This window comes from Diabrotica undecimpunctata, chromosome 4 (assembly GCF_040954645.1).
Source record: "Diabrotica undecimpunctata isolate CICGRU chromosome 4, icDiaUnde3, whole genome shotgun sequence".
NCBI lineage: Eukaryota > Metazoa > Arthropoda > Insecta > Coleoptera > Chrysomelidae > Diabrotica > Diabrotica undecimpunctata.
Genome location: NC_092806.1, coordinates 20954746 through 20973080, shown reverse-complemented (window position 1 = coordinate 20973080; position 18335 = coordinate 20954746). Strand labels below are relative to the sequence as shown.

The 18335-nt window shown below is 35.7% G+C and overlaps 1 protein-coding gene across 1 annotated transcript in view; it reads left to right on the top strand.

Moving 5' to 3' along the window:
- ndl (serine protease nudel) overlaps positions 1 to 18335 on the top strand; it is an 87740-nt gene extending 69405 nt beyond the window's left edge. The window contains exons 13-19 of the mRNA XM_072528248.1: positions 33 to 221; positions 3005 to 3143; positions 3210 to 3366; positions 10384 to 10560; positions 11543 to 11780; positions 14787 to 14894; positions 17990 to 18335. Of these exons, the coding sequence (XP_072384349.1) occupies positions 33 to 221; positions 3005 to 3143; positions 3210 to 3366; positions 10384 to 10560; positions 11543 to 11780; positions 14787 to 14894; positions 17990 to 18308 (1327 nt within the window). The 3' untranslated portion in view covers positions 18309 to 18335. The remainder of the gene's footprint in view (positions 1 to 32; positions 222 to 3004; positions 3144 to 3209; positions 3367 to 10383; positions 10561 to 11542; positions 11781 to 14786; positions 14895 to 17989) is intronic.

Sequence of the window (18335 nt, the reverse complement as noted above, 5' to 3'; positions counted from 1 at the left end):
CTTTATTAAAAAGTATATTTCTTAATTTTTAGGCTTAAGTCTCACTACGTTGCTGTTCTGCTAGGTAAAGGAAAAGGAACACTTCCTGTTAAAGGCCCTCATGAGCAAACATTAAGAATTGTGGAAAGTCAAAATATTCCGAAGACCGATATCGTTTTGCTTAGGACAGAAACAAAAATAGTATACAGCAGATATATTAAACATCTACGGCTAAGTTTAAGGTAGGTTGTAAAATTAAAATTATCGTTCAACTCATAAAATTTCATGCCATATAACATAAGCTTATTTTATGGAGCTTGCAAAAATATAACAATATAATCATAAAATTTCTTTTAAGACTTGTATGATGTAGATATATAAATTACTTCTATGTGCTATTTCCAAAAATGTTCCAGTCTGTCGTGGGTTCGCTGGGTAGCGCGTGTTCGAAATGTCCAATTTTTAATGACTCTAGCACATAAATGAACATGATCTCGATATATTTTGACACGATTTCGACAGTATCTCGTTCCAACTCTTGGGAACAAAAATCGACAACAAGACCAAAAAACAAAATAAAGATCAGAGCTCAGAAGGATTCCAAAATCCGGACTTTAGTTTCAGACTCTGTATCTGTCCCAAATACTTAGCAAGAAGGTGTTCCCAGAGGAACAGCCTCTGTGGCAGTATCAAAAAACACCTCTCTGGGGCGCAGATAAAGAATATAAAAAGATAGGCAAAACTGGCTGTTGGGACATGAATCACAGCAAATTCGCATAAAACCAAAGTAAAAATACCGGCAAAACTCTTCTTCTCCTTCATCTTCTTCTTCTTTTTATGTAGACATGACTTCGTGTGTTTTTCAATGTGTCTTCAGTAAGTTGTCGTTCCATCGTTTTCGTGATCTTCCTACTGATCGTCTTCCTATTGGGGAACCGTCTCTTGCCGTCTTTACTACTCTATTTGTTATTATTTCTCTTATATGATCGTTCCATTCTACTCTTCTATTTCTTACCCAGTTCTTAATGTTCTCCGCCTTGCATCTACGCCGTATATCTGTACTTCTAGCTCTGTCTCATAGTATCTTCCCATCAATGTTTCTAAGTGTTTTCATCTCTGCTGTTTCTAACATCCTTTTTGTTCCATTTGTGTCAGGTCGTATTTCTGCCGCATATGTCATTATTGGTCTGATGACTGTTTTGTAAATTCTGCCTTTCATTTCTTTCCCGATGTTTTTATTTTCCCATATTGTTATATTTAGGCAACCTGCGACTCTGCTATATTCACTTAATCTTCCACTTCGGTTTCGAGCTTTCCGTAATCAGGTTGAACAATAGAGGACTCAAGGAATCTCTCATTCTTATTCCATTGCCAGCCTCAATAAGGTCGGTTAGTTCTTATTCTCCTTTTACTTTTATTGTGTTGTTATGGTAGATATTTTTGATCGTTTTGATTATTCCTAGAGATAGTTCTCTTGCGTACAATTTGGCCTGGTTAAATGCCTTCTTAAGGTCCACCAAACATAGATACCGGCAAAACTCAAAGGTACAAAAAGATCGAGTGAGGATACCTTCACCCTTCGCAACAAAACGTGCCAAAAAATCAAACAACTCTAACAAGCAAATAGCAATGTCACAAAAGTATTCACAATGGCGGTCCACAGAGATATCATCCTCATACTCAACTAGATTAGACTTAAGCAGACCTGATCAACAAACTTGAACGAGCATATAAAAAAAATGGACAACTGAGGTAGTGAGGACTATGATGGAGGTCTTCTTGAAAAATTAGAAGTTCAGTCAGGACGCGCAAATCGACGGGGTCATCTATCAAAAATTGAGGGCTGCTCATTACAAATCGTATTATAGACTTGGAAAGGTATCCTTCAAAACCATCAGTTCTGTAGGTGAACATCTACGATAGTAAGGCAGATTCGGCAGCATTTACTATTGCTATAAGAAGGATTGATATAGCTTTGATAATAGCTCTAGGTTCATAAAGGCAAAAAAAAGTCTATCAGATATCAAAACACTGCTGTTGATGAATCTTTGTTCCAGAGATTTATTGACGGTTAAGATGAAGATGATAGGGAGAAGAAGTATAAGGGATAATTTTTGGATCAACATACCTCCCATATGATGATTCCGAACAACCACCTTCAAGGTAATTGAAACAGTTAGTGGGACATTGCAGGAAAAATGAACTGAAATCAATCATCCGATGGTGATGCGAATGCACTGTCTGACCTAGGCAGTACAAACACTAATGAAAGAGATAGGTCATTTCTACAGTAGTGTCATCGACACATCTGTTTAGAAATAGGTAATGTGCCTATTAAGGAAACTTATCGTAACCGATGACGTCGTCAGCCAAAAATACACACCAAACAGTGATTTTTTCAGGATGCATTAGACGCTCTTGGATCTCATCTGTATTTGTATCGTCCCAAATTTGACAATTATGTTGACATAGCGATTTCCCGATCCAAAAATCACTAAAGATGATTTTTTAATAAAAATTAGGGTCAGTTTCACTCTGAAGCCCATTAGGCGAACACATGTCATTGTCTATGGTCGTTTAAATAAATCTATAGACATAAAATTCGCCAAATTGTGTTTTATGAAAGGTTGACGGTTGATCAGATACTCGGACTGTTGCAAGTCAGGAAAATGAAAATTACTAAATTCTCGGGAATACCGCGTTGAGAATTTAATATTCGACGTTTCGGCACCCATTTTGAAGCCATTATAAAGAGGGATACGGTTCCGTTCGAGGTCGGGTCTCAATCTGCCTACTCCCCTCACTCGTGACGTACCAGTATCGTGTTCTGTATTGCAAGAACCGTCAAACGGCACTGAGGTCTTAATCTGTCTACTCCTCAGTGTCGAGTGACACTTGTCCTAATCACAACACTATTCCTCTAATATCAGAATTCTAATTTCTCATCAGAGAAATACATACAGATAAATATTTTGATGCTTATTTTTCATTCTTTCCTGTTTTTCTTTATGTTTTTACTTTTAAGGAGAGACGGAAATCGCAAAGAAAAATGTGTGGCTATTGGATTACATGACGACAAAGCCAAATATGAATTCCTATGGCCAATTCAACAATGCGAACCTGGTTTTAGGTGCTTCGAAACAAAACTAAAAACAGAATGCAAAGTAAGACATTAAAACTTTGTAAAATTTAAATGCTATGATGATAGCTAAATGATTTATTCATTTTAGGACTCACGTGCTTGGAGCGGGACAATAGTTTGCGATTCTGGCAGTGGATGGTACCCCGCAGCAGTATATTTCGAGAAAGAAGGATTATGTGGTTTGTCATCAGTTCAGAAATACACCAGTGTTCCCTATCACAAACGAGAAATGAGAATCCTCATGGGTGAGATCAAAATAATATTTTTAAGCAACATATTTTATATCTACAGTTTCTGTATATTATTTTTCTAAACTATTTACGATAAAATTCTATTTTCGTAACACGATTAGATATGTAATCAAGATAAACATTTTGAAGAAAGTGTAACAGGCGAAACGGAACTTATATACATTGTATATAAAGTAAGATTGAGGCTATTTAACGTTCTTCACAGTAACGTAACACAGTAACGTCGACAATACGATATCGTTTGTAAATAACTCTAGTCTATTTGAACTACAAAACAGCTGAAGAAGTTGATGAGCTTGCTAGAGGCCATGGTCCTTTTTGCTTAAGGTGTAAGGGTAACCGTTTCTTCTTTTTCTTTCATTGTGAGTCTCCTATAGAGGTGAAATATCACCATGACTATTTGCACATTTTAAACTGATGCACGAAATAATTCGACCGATGTCTTTCCGAATCGTTCACGAAGGCTCCGCAGATAAGAAATACTTCTACGTCCCACGTTTCTTCATCCAACTATATTTTCTTGCATTATAAGCTATAGGAACTTATATAATGTGCTTCTAAAGACGTAGTCAAGGAACTCAATTTTTCTCTTCTTTATAGTAAATATAATTTTTTCTATTTTTTCCATTTTTTTTACCAAGTTTTAACCATTCCATTACTTTCTAGTTTTGATTTAATAAGTATGTTATTTGTCACTAATATAGCCCTCTGGCTATTTGTAAAAATAATAATTGTTTTCACTCTGTAGCTTTTCCTGCAAATTTGATCGGTGCAGATACAAACTCAGCCTAAAATACTGTATTGTGTTAATTAAGGTTACAATTTTTTTTATATTTTGTTGCTTGTCCTGATCTAGTTTCTTGAACAGTCTTCGATCCATCAGTAAATGATATTCAATTCACATTGGGATAGAAGACATCCTGTTTCCGAAACGGTATGCTCTTAATGGTGTTATCGTCTGAGTTTATGTGAAATAGGAGTTCCTCAAAAACAGTCCGAATAATATGTGTTTGTGTATGCCTATTCAATACTGTAACGTGATTAAATAAAACGAGCGGTTCGAATTTATATACATATATTTATTTATAACTTTACAGTTCGGTACTCTCTTATCAACTGAACTCACTCCTAACAACGTTACATATATATAATAAAGTTACTTTTCGAGAACATTCTGGCGTTGTCCCACCTCTAATTGTCTCCCGTCCGAAAGACGGCCTCTATTGACATGCCGATTCTTACGTTTTCTAGATTCGTCCTTCTAAGAATTATGACGTTTCGGAGATGGGCTATTTCGTTACACTGCTCCCCTCTTAAATCTGATCGTCCCGATCAGCAACTCTATATGTAGGCACAGGATGGCGGAATCTACAGGACTCTCCAGCTCTGCATGAACCCTTTAGAAAGAAATAACAGTCTACTGACTTTGAAGGATGCGATCTCATCGGGTTAATGCAACACACAGTAATTCGTACGCCGGTTTCTCGGAAGATCACTTCAAGCATGCTTCTGACAATCTTCCAGTCCAGATTATCTAGTGCATGGCCTATCTTGGGTAAGGCCAAATTCTTAATGTCGTAATTGCACACAATTTTCTTCAAATTAGTTAGAGCACGCCATATATCCTCGTAGCTTGCCCTGTCTGTATACGACTTCCTGGTCACCATATAAGCAAAGATCGAGAACCATCTTCTAATCTCAGTACTCTTCCAACTTTAGGTTGCTGGTTTTTTAACTCGTCCAAACGACCGAATTTCTTATAAAATACGGATGAGATTCCTTTAGTCATCTCAAGATCTTGGGCAACACAGTGGGCTAGAGAGACGTTATGCGGAACACTAAAAAGATCCTGCTGAACTTCTGTGGTCACGCCGAATCTAGCACTCTTTCTCTCTGCGTAATTTGACATAAATTCATTAAAGCTTGGTCGCCGGTCATCTTTGATCTCATGTTGAAGGGTTCGTGCTTCTTCTGTTTCATTTGTGCCAGTATATGGTGCAAGACGATTTATGTGAACTACTTTTGGTTTACCTTTCGGCAACTTCTTAATTTGGTATATTACGTAATTTATTTTCTTTTTAATTTCATATGGACCTTCCCATTGTCTTTGCAGTTTGGGAGACAAGCCTCGACGACGTTGTAGATTATAAAGCCAAACAAGATCACCTACTTCATAGCTTTCACTCTTGCATCGAGAATCATATTGATCTTTCATTCTGTCACTGGCTATCTGGATATATTTATTTCCATCATTCGTCTCTGGAAGTGGACCTGCATTGTCGATTGCTACTCTTTCCATAGGACTACCAACATTGTACTGTTTCATGGGTGCCCTCTTTTGACCAACTGGACCATTACTGGTTGCACACAGTTCACATTTCCGGCACCATCTTCTTACATCATCTTTACAGTTCACCCAATAGAGGCGTTCTCGAACCTTTTGCAGAGTCTTCGTAATACCAAAGTGTCCACCTAATGAACCGTCATGCAACTGACGTAAAACTTCTGACACTTTACTTTTAGGTACAATCAACTGAAGCTTAGTTTCTGTACCATCATCGTTCTCAAAGGTTCTATACAGAAGATCATCTTTCAGCACTAGGCAATTCCATTGGCTCCAGTAACACTTGACTTCTGGACTACATGCACTAATGTCTTGCCAAGAAGGTCTTTTACTTCGACGCATCCAATCCAATACTCTTCTTATACATGGATCATCTGCTTGAGCGTCTTGTAGCTGTTGAGGCTGCCATTGATCATTAATGACGGCGGTTCGTCTCACGGGGCAAAGTCGTTCTTCTAATTCAAGACAATGATTACGATTTGCACTGTATACCCGTCTTGACTGAGCATCAGCATTTGAATGACTTTTTCCAGCCCTGTGTTCGATTTGTTCTAGCTTTCTGACTGTTGTATTATTTTCTTGCAATTTACGACGAATGTGACCTACGTCGTTACCATTCCAATATCTGGGTTCACGTCTCTTCGGCATCATGTCACGAACTACTTTCCGTACGATTTCCTCCAGACGTTTCTCGTTTTGTTCGTCGCTCTCTTCAGAGGTTCGTACTCGATAGCTCCGTGAAGCTTGACTAGCTGTTTCATGTTCTAAGGCAATAGCGAGCGCTTCATCTAAAACTTTCGGTCTTGCTAGTCGTAAAGCTTTCTGTAGTTCAATGTCTCTTAACCCATTGACGAAGGCATCTACAGCGATTTCTTCCAAAATGTTGTCTGGTGCCTCTGGATAGGCCAACAGCGCTATACGAGCAATATTTGCTTCAAATTCTTGCAAACTCTCACTTGCTCGTTGGATTCTACTTCTTATTTGTACTTTGTAGACTGGTTGTAGATGGGCATCTCCGTAACGTTTATCTAGTCGAGTGAACAAGGTCTGGTAACATTTTTCTTGACCCTTAGGAATTGATCTTAGGATATCCGCAGCATCACCTCGTAAAGCAGCAGTCAAGGACACAGCTTTTTCTTGTTATGTCCAATGATTGGCTGTCGCAATAGCTTCAAATTGTCTAAGGTATATGGACCAAGAGGACTTTCCATCAAATGGTGGCAATTTGAATCTCATATGATGTGTCATTTCGTCTCTCGGTGATTCTTCTTTCACTACCGGATCTAAGGCTACTGTATTAACTGGTGGTAGCACTTTCATGTTAGTTATCATGGTCTCTAATTGTTTGATCTTCTCTTCTACGTCTCCTATCTTGTCGTTTACATTTTTCTGTATCTTATCGAATTTTCTCGAGACTTCTTCAAATTTCTTATTGTTTTGAATACATATTTCTTTAATTATTTGTGAAGTCTCGTCGAATCTTCTAAATACATTTTCGAATGTTTCATCGAATCTTTTAGGAACATTCTCTAATTTATTATCATCTCTTTTAGAAGATTCTTCTATCATTTGAGAGACGTTTTCAAATTTCTTATCATTTTTTCTGGAACTCTCTTCGATCTTCATTAAAACTGCTTCTTCTGCTGACTGGAACTGGAATGTCTCTGGGTCTTCTCCATTCTTGTTGAGAACAGCCTTCAGTCGTTCTTGGAGTATCTTCTTGGACCCACTGCAGTCTTCATCGCGTTCTTCTAGCTGCTCACGCAACTGTTTTACTGACAGTTCTACTAGCAGCATCTTTGGTCAGGCACGCGTACTTTTTAAAATGTTAAAAAGACTTTTTCAAAAGTCACCGCTGAATTTATATTTAAATAAATCAATTATCCTCACACCGTGACACCACTGTAACGTGATTAAATAAAACGAGCGGTTCGAATTTATATAAATATATTTATTTATAAGTTTACAGTTCGGTACTCTCTTATCAACTGAACTCACTCCTAACAACGTTACATATATATAATAAAGTTACTTTTCGAGAACATTCTGGCGTTGTCCCACCTCTAATTGTCTCCCGTCCGAAAGACGGCCTCTATTGACATGCCGATTCTTACGTTTTCTAGATTCGTCCTTCTAAGAATTATGACGTATCGGAGATGGGCTATTTCGTTACAATACATTATTAGGTCTACACGTGTTTTTAGCTTTGAGTTTTAGGATAGTCACAAAAGCTAGTGCTGAAATATATCTGTAGTCAAAAAAGCTGCTACTGCTAAAATCGAGCAGGAGTTCTTATGATATTCATGAACGGCTGTTTTATGTAGAGTGGTAGTTTGCTAACTATTGCTTTATGTAACCAACAGGTAAACGTCTGCTCATGACAATTGTCAACTCCAGAATAGTTGCGTAGCTCTGTTAGTAATATTATCAATATGACTTCCCAATGTGAGCTTAGAATTTACGATTATCTTAAGATATTTAACTTAATTGATTCTAACTAGTTCCTACCTAAACAGACTCAGCTTACCAAATCCACCAGCAATCTATTTATTAAGGCTACTGGTTTGGTATTAGAAGGATTGACAGAGAAGATTTATAGTTCCAGGAATTTTTTTCTCTAGTTAATATCAGCATATCGTCTTCGATGTCTTGATTCCAGATCCTTGGTAACTGAGTCCATGAATCCTTGAGAACATCCCTTAATTTCCCTTAAGTTTAAAAGCTCCTTCTTGTTGAAAATATGCCCTAGAACATAGCTTGGCCTGAATATTTAAGTTATGGTTTCCATAAATAAGAAGTCATAAATTTCCATAAGTAAAATATGTCATGTTGTTCTGTTGCTTTATATCAAACTTGACCCTGTGATCCTCGTCGGAGATACTCCAGTCAATTCTGGTTAATTTTCTTAGCAATCTTTGTTTGTATGGACCCCATGAAGAAACATTTAAAAGGTACTTAGTTGTATATAGTTGTATATAGTAAATCTAATCTAATAAATAAAACAATTGCACTCGTACTAGATAAATATCTCTGGAAAAGCAGTATTTTAGTATTTGTGTAAAATAATAAAGGATATTTTCAACAACAAGATACAGGAAAGAAGGATTGCATCAGGACTCACAGCATTATTTATGCTGAAGGGATGAAATTGAGTATGGATATATTAAGGTAAATCTAAGAGAGGCAGCAATTGATGCTAAAACGTGAGAGCATAACAAGATGGTTGATAAATATCCAATACAGTGAATTCCTGGAAAAAGTAGAAGAAAGTGTCCAAAATTGGTGTGAAACGCTTAGGGAAGACATAACTGTGCAGAAAATTGATATTAATGTAATAGAAAATAGAAATTATGGAGATACGTAATTAGTAGGATCCGTATGACTCCGCGTATGGATAAAAGCAAAGAAAACGATGATGATTTGCTATTTTCTCCTTATTTCGTTTATTTATTTCACTCTCTCATGAACATTTAAATCATAATTTCTTTCATCTGCCTCTATTTCATCTTTTGGTTTTTCACAAAGACAATTTTAACTTTTTTATTTTCTTATTCCATACTTATTCTTGTCCTTATCTTTATATTCTTTTCTGATCTGAAAAAGGTTTAATATTTAATGCATAATGCACGCATAACTTGCATTTTTCGATGTTTCAAATTCTTTAGTCGCCGATAAAGAAGCATCTTAAATTTTATTCCGTTAGGTACATGTCTATGTTCCCCTTCTCTCTAGTAATTTGCTGATAATTATAGTTAGTCTTTTTTGGTTTTTTGACGTTTTTTTTATCATTTAATTTGTACAATACGCGCCAGAATATACAGTACTGGAAAGTATTTAGTTATCGTCTGTCTACTGTCTTATGTCTATCTTCTAGAGCTTATATTTTGCAATATGAAGCCTGTACCAAAGAATATAGACGCTTAGCTATCTTAGCTAGACGCTTAGCTAAGCGTCTAAATTCTTTGCCTGTACATTACTTTCTGATTTTTAAATTAATATCACCCGCAATACTCGTTATTTCAGTGGCGCACCTAGAATCTTCCAGTGGGGGGGGGGGGTTTGGTTGGACACCGAAATTTTTTTTATGCTACCTTCACTTAAAGTCCTTAAAATTTGTGAGTAACAGTGTCGGAATAGTGCCCTGGGGGGTTAAGCTCCCAAAACTCCGCATGCGTGCGCCACTGCGTTATTTCCATTGTTTGTGTTGCATAAAGAAGTTATTCTGTTAGAATTTTTAATTATGTTATTATATTTCCATTATATTATAATTAGGTCATTTTCGGACTTTATTTATTCTAATTCTTGTCATCATGTATCACTAATTTTCAATGCAGTTTTAAACGCTCTATCTATAGAAATTACATTATGCAGTTTTCGGGCTGCACGTATACTTCAAATTTTAATGTATCCATAGTCGTATTCTTTTGTATTGATGGATCTTTGGATAAATTTCTAATTTATTTGTCGCCATATCTCGTATTTACACAAGTTTACCTACGTTTTATTCATTTAAATAGGTATGGTTTTATATTTACAAAATAAAAACCAAACCATTTTGTGTTACAGTAGCTTATTGATATATTCACATCTTTGTAATAAGAATATCACTACATCATTTAATTTCTTGTTTCCTGCTGTTGTTAATAAAATAATAAATATTTTTTCAGATCAAGTCTCCCTTAACACTGACGCACCTGATTGTGATGGATTTAGATGCGCATTGGGTGAATGCATAAACAAATCCAAAACATGCAACGGAATTCCTGATTGTCGAGGAGAAGAGGATGAAGATTCGAGTTTATGTTACGAAAACGAGCACCTATGCCATCTAACGGGAGAATGTGGTAAGTCGTCGATTGTATAAAAATCTGCCTGTGAAGTTCCGTAGGTGACTTCTATTTAAGTGAAAGTAGAAAACTGTAATTAAATACTGTAGTGTTCTATCTACTTAAAATTAATTATGACAGGATTCTTTATTTGTCTAAGTTCAATTCGAGTTTTTGTGGCTAGATGTAAATCTAGATCAGAAAAAATTATTTTAAAGTTAAAAGTAGAAGAGAAATACTAGTATCCTAGTATTAATACATCAAAGAAATATATAGAAGAAATAGGCATATATAAGGACATAAAAAATAGGCATATAGAAGGACGTTTCAAATAGGCGATTAGGTCACTGTTATTATACTTTAAAACACTCCTGTAGAGGGCGATTGCATAAGCCGTGGTCGTTTTTGAAAGCTAGAGTTTGGGCAAGGGGGAAGTGGGAAAGCAATAGAAACGATTTGCTACCCGTGTAATTTTTGTTGTTTTCGCAATAAAAGCTTTATTTTTAATGTATTAAAATGTTAAATTCTTGTTTTTAAAATTTAAAAAGGTATGAAATATTAAAAGTATTTATTGTTTTTATTACCTACATGAAAATAAAATACATAAGTTTGAATCAAAAATTGGTTTGTTGCAACGCAACGAAAAACCATCACTTAACTTTTTATTATTCTTTTTCCTGTCCAAAGAAATGATCTACGAAACTTTGAAAAAAAATTCAAAATATATTCAACCAACAATTTCAATTTTTTCAAGACTTTCGTTAAACTTTTTAGACTATGTTCGAAATTATTCCATTTTGAAATATGAAATCAATTTAAGTATCAAATATTGCTTCTTGCCAAATTGTATTCTGGCTCTGACCTTTAGGGGCACGCTAACGAAGCCATAAAAAGCCAGAAATTACCATTCGAACTAAGTTCATCATCTTTCTTGATTTTAAACCATTACAACGTAGAATATCTTCATATTCTAACAAATTTTTAACAATTTATTTTGTAGAATGTGGACGTACAGAGCTAAAATGCAAAAACAAGAAATGTATTCCAAAGAGCAACTTCTGTGACCGAAAAGATGATTGTGGTGACTTCAGCGATGAACCAGACGTTTGCGATTGTCGCTCATATTTGGAACTAACAAGCCCAGAGAAACTTTGCGATGGTGTAGTGCATTGTGAGGACAGGAGTGATGAAGATCCACAAATCTGTCCTTGCAAGTCAAATTCATTTCAATGTTTGAGGTACGTCATTAATATAATTATTATAATTTTGTTAAACTAATTTTTTTGCGTCTTAGACCAAGCTTCAATCAGCCAGTCACAGCGTGACTAAGGTATCGCAATATAAATGTTAAACTAATAATACTGGCAAGAAATTACAGTTAGATGTAGCAATTCACGTCTTCCATTAAACTACCAAGGTATTGTTCGCCAGAAACATTAAACTCTATTTTTTATTTAAAGGATGTTAAAGATGCCATTACTGTTTATTGTAGTACAGAAGTTTAGCACTGGTGAACTATAAAAAAATTTATGAATTGACTACAAAATGAAGCCTAATCTATAAAGCAACAACAATTATGGTTTTAACTTGGCACACAAAATCTATTGTTCACTAAATCAGGAATCAACACGCGTTGTATACATTTACTACCCTTTTTCTTTTTCTTCTTCCTTCTTGTATGTAGGCTTTAAAGCCTGTTTCTTCTTTAATATTAGCCTCCTAAATTGTTTAAATTATCGCACCATCTTTTTCTTGGTCTGCCAATACTTTTTCGTCCATTTGGTGACTTATTTCGTGCTATTCGTACTATCCTATCCTCTGCCAATCTACTAATGTGTTCGTTCCACTCCTGTTTCCGTTTTGTCACCTTTTATGTCTTCTATATTGCATGCTCTTCTTATGTTTTCGCTTCTCTCCTTATCCAACAGTCTTTTCCCTGATATTCGTCGGAGTATTTTCATCTCTGTTGTTTCTAGTAGTCGTCTCGTTTTAGATGTGTCAGGTCTTGTCTCCGCCGTGTATGTTAATATAGGTCTAATTGCTGCTTTATAGATTCTTGTTTTTGTGTCTTGCCTTAGGTATTTGTTCTTCCAGATTGTGTCATTAAGAGATACCGCCGCTTTACTTGCTTTTAAGTTTTGTTGTCGTACTTCTCCTTAAACAACTCCGTAACTAGTTACATCTATTCCCAGATATCTAAAGCTTGCTTCCTGCTTTATTATTTTCCCATCAATTTCGATTTTTCATCGTAGTGGGTATTTAGATGTTGTCATACATTTGGTTTTTTCTGCTGATATTATCTACTACTACTACTACTACTTGTCGGTTTATAACGTTCTCCGCCGTTTTCCGACTTTCAATCGCCACTTAGACCGGTTGTTCCATAGATCTTCTTCTATGGCCCTCTCTCTCAGTTCTTTATTTATTCCTTCGCTCCAACTTTTTCTCGGTCTACCTCGTTTTCTCTTTCCTTTTGGTTGCCACTTTAGTATTTCTTTTGGCATTCGTTGTTCGTCCATTCTTTGTATGTGTCCGAACCAGATAAGTTGTTTTGTTGTTAGGTCATCTGTGATTGTTCGTTTGATTCCTATTATTTCTCTAATGCGTTCGTTGGTAATCCTTTCTCTTCTAGATCTTCCTGCGGCTCTTCTCCAAAAGTCCATTTCCGTCGCTTTCAGCGTTGACAGTGTTTTTTCTTTCAGTGGCCATACCTCACAGCTGTATAAAGTGATACTTTTTACTATAGTCTCGTATATCCTCTTTTTATTTTCTTTGCTGATGGATTGGTCCCATAAAATGGTGTTTAACATTGTGATGGCTTTTCTCCCTGACGTATTTCTCTCTCTTATGGCTTTGTCTAATGTTCCATCTTGTGAAATAGTGATACCTAGGTATTTGTAGTCACAGCAGTGCTTTATCGTAGTGTTATCGTCTAATATGAGATCTTTTTGTTCTGCTCCAATGCACAGGTATTCGGTTTTCTTTTTATTTACTTCTAGACCCCATATATCGTACTCTTCAATTAATTTTCGTGCCATATAGTTTAAATCGTCATAATCTCGATCCATTATTACTTGATTGTCTGCAAAGTTAAGCGTATATACCATAGTATTGGTGAGCGGTATCCCCATTGTCCTGCATTTTTGTTTCCATCTTTTTAAAGCACTTTCGAGGTATATTTTAAATAAAGTGGGAGACAAGCAACATCCTTGCTTTAATCCTTTTGATGTTATAAATCCTGTTGTTATTTGTGTCGCTGCTTTTATCTCTGTTATTGGTTGGTTGTATAGCACTTTGACGGCTTTTATTAATCCTATATTAATATTCGTGCTTTCCATTGATTGCCACAGCTTCTTCAGTGGAACGCTGTCGTAGGCTTTCCGTAGGTTGACAGACAACATATGAATCTCTTGATTCCTTGCCATCTTTTTTTCTATTATCTGGGTTAAGGAGAAAATGTGGTCAATAGTGGATCGACCCGTACGAAATCCTGCTTGTTTTTCTGCTTCATAATCTAAGTATTCTCTCTCGATTCGGTTCTTTAACACCTTTCCATATATTTGACTCATAGATCCAGTTACAGCTATTCCTCGGTAATTTTCACAATTATTTTTATCACCCTTTTATGTATAGTATTGAGGTATGATATCTTCCATTCCGTAGGGATTTCGCTTGTGTTGATAGTATCTACTGACTATAATCTTTGGAGCTCGTCTTCTATCCCGGCGATTAATGCGGCATCGTCTGCATAACATATTTGGATTTTTTTGTTCCCCATTCTGTAACCATGACCTTATGGAGCCCAAATGGAGCTAATTAGAATCTTGAGAAATGCAAATTAATAAACAAATAAAGCAATAATTCCTAGCGACTATTTGACTATTCCATAGTTCTTAGGATAGGCTGTTTGCGACGCTGTATTTGAAGAATTATATACTAACCTAATCTTAATGTCTTCTTCTTCTTATCTGGTCTGCAAAATTATAAAAGCCGCAAGACTGGATATTATCGCTAAGGTTATTTAACCTATATAGTGAACACGTAATGAGACTTCTTCTAGATGAGTGGGAAGGAGACATTTCAGAAAGTGAAGTCAAGGTATCCTATATTCACGGACTACAATTTAATTAAAATATTTAGACAAACAGGTGCCAATTTTTGGGTTGTAAATCTAACTGAATCTGATTTATCTCAGTTCATTCTGATCTAGCATTATAAATACACGAATTTATTTTTTTTTGCAGTGTGAATATGTGCGTGCCGAATGATATGGTTTGTGATGAGGTGGAAGATTGTCCCAACGGAGAAGATGAAAAAGTTTGTCGAAACATTGTTACCGAGCACAATGAGCCGTAAGATTTCAATTTTTATTAACTAATTCGGTGTAGAATAAGTAAATAACTCAATTACTGGTATATTTGATAAATGTATTAAAATCATATCTAAGACGTGTAGTGAATATCGCCTTATAAGTTTAATGATTCACACCCTTAAAGTATTCTTGCGTATTATCCATTCCAGAATACGAGCAAAATTAGAACACAGCATAAGTAAAACACAGTTCGGTTTTAGATGCAGTTTTGGAACTCGAGAGCCGCTCTTTGCAATACAAGTCTTGATTCAAAAATGTCTGGATCAACAGAAAGATGTTTACGCCTGTTTTATTGACTATGAGAAAGCATTCGATACTATCAAACATGACAAACTCACAGAACTATTACATCTTACAGGACTTGACACTAAGGTCATCCAGATTATAAAAAATCTATATTGGAATCAAACAGCCCACATGAAGAATGGACATATGGTGAGTGAAAACGTAACCATTTCGAGAGGGCTTAGACAGGGCTGTATTCTTTCGCCACTGCTTTTCAACCTGTACACGGAACAAATATTTCTAGAGGCACTGGAAGAGTACAACGATGGCATCAAGATTAATGGCGTACCAATAAGTTATTTTCGATATGCAGATGATATTGTTATACTGGCCGATAACATCGAAGATTTACAAATGATGCTAAATAGAGTAAATACAACTGGCAACCAATTTGGACTAAAGATCAATAGAAAGAAAACTAAATTTATGGTGATCAGTAAAAAGAACATTCAACATATCGACCTGAATATTGAAGCCGAACGTATTGAAAGAGTACACCGATTTAAATATCTGGGATATACAGTAAATGATAAGTGGGACCCAGACGTAGAGATTAAGATCCGAATTAAAATAGCAAGATCCAAATTAATCAAAATGAGAAAGCTCTTAAGCAACCGCCACCTAAGCGTTAACCTCCGATGGCGCGCCACGAAATTCTACGTACTCTCTACGCTACTTTACGGAGTTGAAGGGTGGACGTTAACAGCAACAACTATAAAGAAGTTAGCGGCTCTAGAAATGTGGCTGTATCGACGAATACTGAGAATACCTTGGACAGACAGAGTGACCAACACACAGGTATTAAGACGAATGGGTAAAGAGGTGGAATTGTTAACAACTGTTAAAAGGAGGAAAGCGTCATACCTGGGCCATGTGTTCCGTAATGATAAGTACAGTCTGCTACAGCTTATCGTGGAAGGCAAGATTAAAGGTAGAAGAGGTTTGGATAGAAAGAAGAAATCCTGGCTGAGAAACTTGAAAGAATGGTTTCAAATACCAGAAGCTGCGAACATAATACATGCAGCACAAAACAGAGAAACCTATCGTTTGATGGTCGCCAACCTTCGGTAGAAGACGGCACATAAAGAAGATTAAAATCTTTTTTAGATACTTAATAAGATTTAAAACAAAGAAAAAACAAATAATATTATATATACCATAATGTAAAATGATGCGGTTTGATATGTAGGTAGATCGTAAATTGAGCGTGTTTGGATATAGGTAAGTTAGGTTAATAGAAAGTTAGGCTAAGTAGATGTTATATAGTAAGTATATACTTATACCAGGTCAATGATATTGAAGCTTTTATTTAAAATTCAAGCCTCGATTTATATACACTAATAATTTACAAGAAGTCTCGCAAAAATATTGATACAGCCCAATTACAAGACGAGAAAGTTAAGGAATCAGTTCAAAGACAACTGAACGAAAATTTAATTTGGGAAAATATTGGTGAAAATGTCGATGAGGGCTTAAATAAAATCGTAACAACATTAAAAGAAATCTGTGTGAGAAATGGCAGGTCAAACCTAGAAAAGCAGGCTTGTATGACATATTGGATTTGATGGAATAACGGCGACTAGCAAAAAACAACACTTAATAACAGCATACAAAAAGAAAAGCTTTTATGCTCTCCAAAGATAGCTTGCAGAGGCTTATGGTCACTTGAAATTTCAAATTTCTGACCAGCTATATATTGGTATAGTTTAGAAACAGACCAATATACAGCTAATGCTTCTTTCATTATGATTGAGTAACCTTGCTCAGTCTTAGTCAATACACGAGAAATATAATAAATTGGCTTCTCTGAACCATTAGCCATTACATGCATTAGAACCGCTCCAATACCATATTCACTAGCATCACGAGCTAAACGAATAGGTTTCTGTAGATCATAGTGAACTAACAATTTGTCTGAAACTAATTCTTTTTTTGTCATTTCAAAAGTCGTTTCACATTCTTTTGTTCACTTAAATGTTGTACCTTTACTAATTGTATACCTGGTGTAGAGATTACAGGAACCCAAAAAAAAGGTTGGGTGGAATGTGAGATTGACGAGATTTTAAATGATAGAATTTATTTTTGTAAGTTATTAGATCAAAACATTGTTTGGAAAAGACATTTGAAAATTTTGACAACAAAGCAGATAACTTATCAGAACAAATAGTTATATCATTTATGATATTTGCTCATTTTTGGAATGAGATCATTTTCCATTACCATTGTCCTAATGAATTCGAGGGTTGGCGCTTTATTTTCAATTTCGTCGAATGTGACCTACGTCGCCAACATCTTGGTTGAAATGTCCTTGAAAACAAATGCTTATAAATGTTCATTGTTCTGTTCGTCTCCTTCTCCAATTATTCAAACTCGAGGATCCCGTGAAATATGCCTAGCAATTTAGTGTTCCAGAGCAGTAGCAAGTGCATTCATCTAATAGTTTTAGTATTGCTAATTGTAATTGGCTCGTTCTCAAACTATAACCGGACGTATCTACCTATATTTATTCTAAAAGTTTCAGAACTGTCTGGGTAAGCCAACACCACCATACGAGCAACATCAGTCTTGCACTCTGGATTCTTCACTCTGAAAACTTTACAGTTTTTTCATGCTTCTGTTGACAGACTGAAAACTAAATGAATAAAAAAATTGGGTTTATATAACTCTACAAAAATAGACTAGAAAACAGTCTAACTTTTTCGGATATTCCATAACAATCCAGCAAAAAATTAATCTTTCGTCTTACTTATACTACAGCTATTTAAACCTTTCATTTGTATATATTTTTAGATCAAATGCAGGAGAGCTGGTAAGCAGTACAGGAGGATTATGGCACCCCGGTTGTTTCAAGCAAAACTACACTAAAGAAGAACTAGTAAAGATCTGTGACGAATTGGCATACTTAGGAGGTACAGCAAATCAACTGAATCCTCCGAAAAATGTACATAATGTAACAGCTCTGCGCCCCGTTATAGACAATTTTGATATGGTTTGGATTCGGAGAGAAAAGAATAACAGACTTATGCTTGGTGTGAGAACTGGCAATGAACCATATGTCAGTTTTGTACCTGATAATGAGTGTTTCAGATTGTTTTTGGCATGTTTATGACATGTTGTTAATAAAAGTTTACAGTAA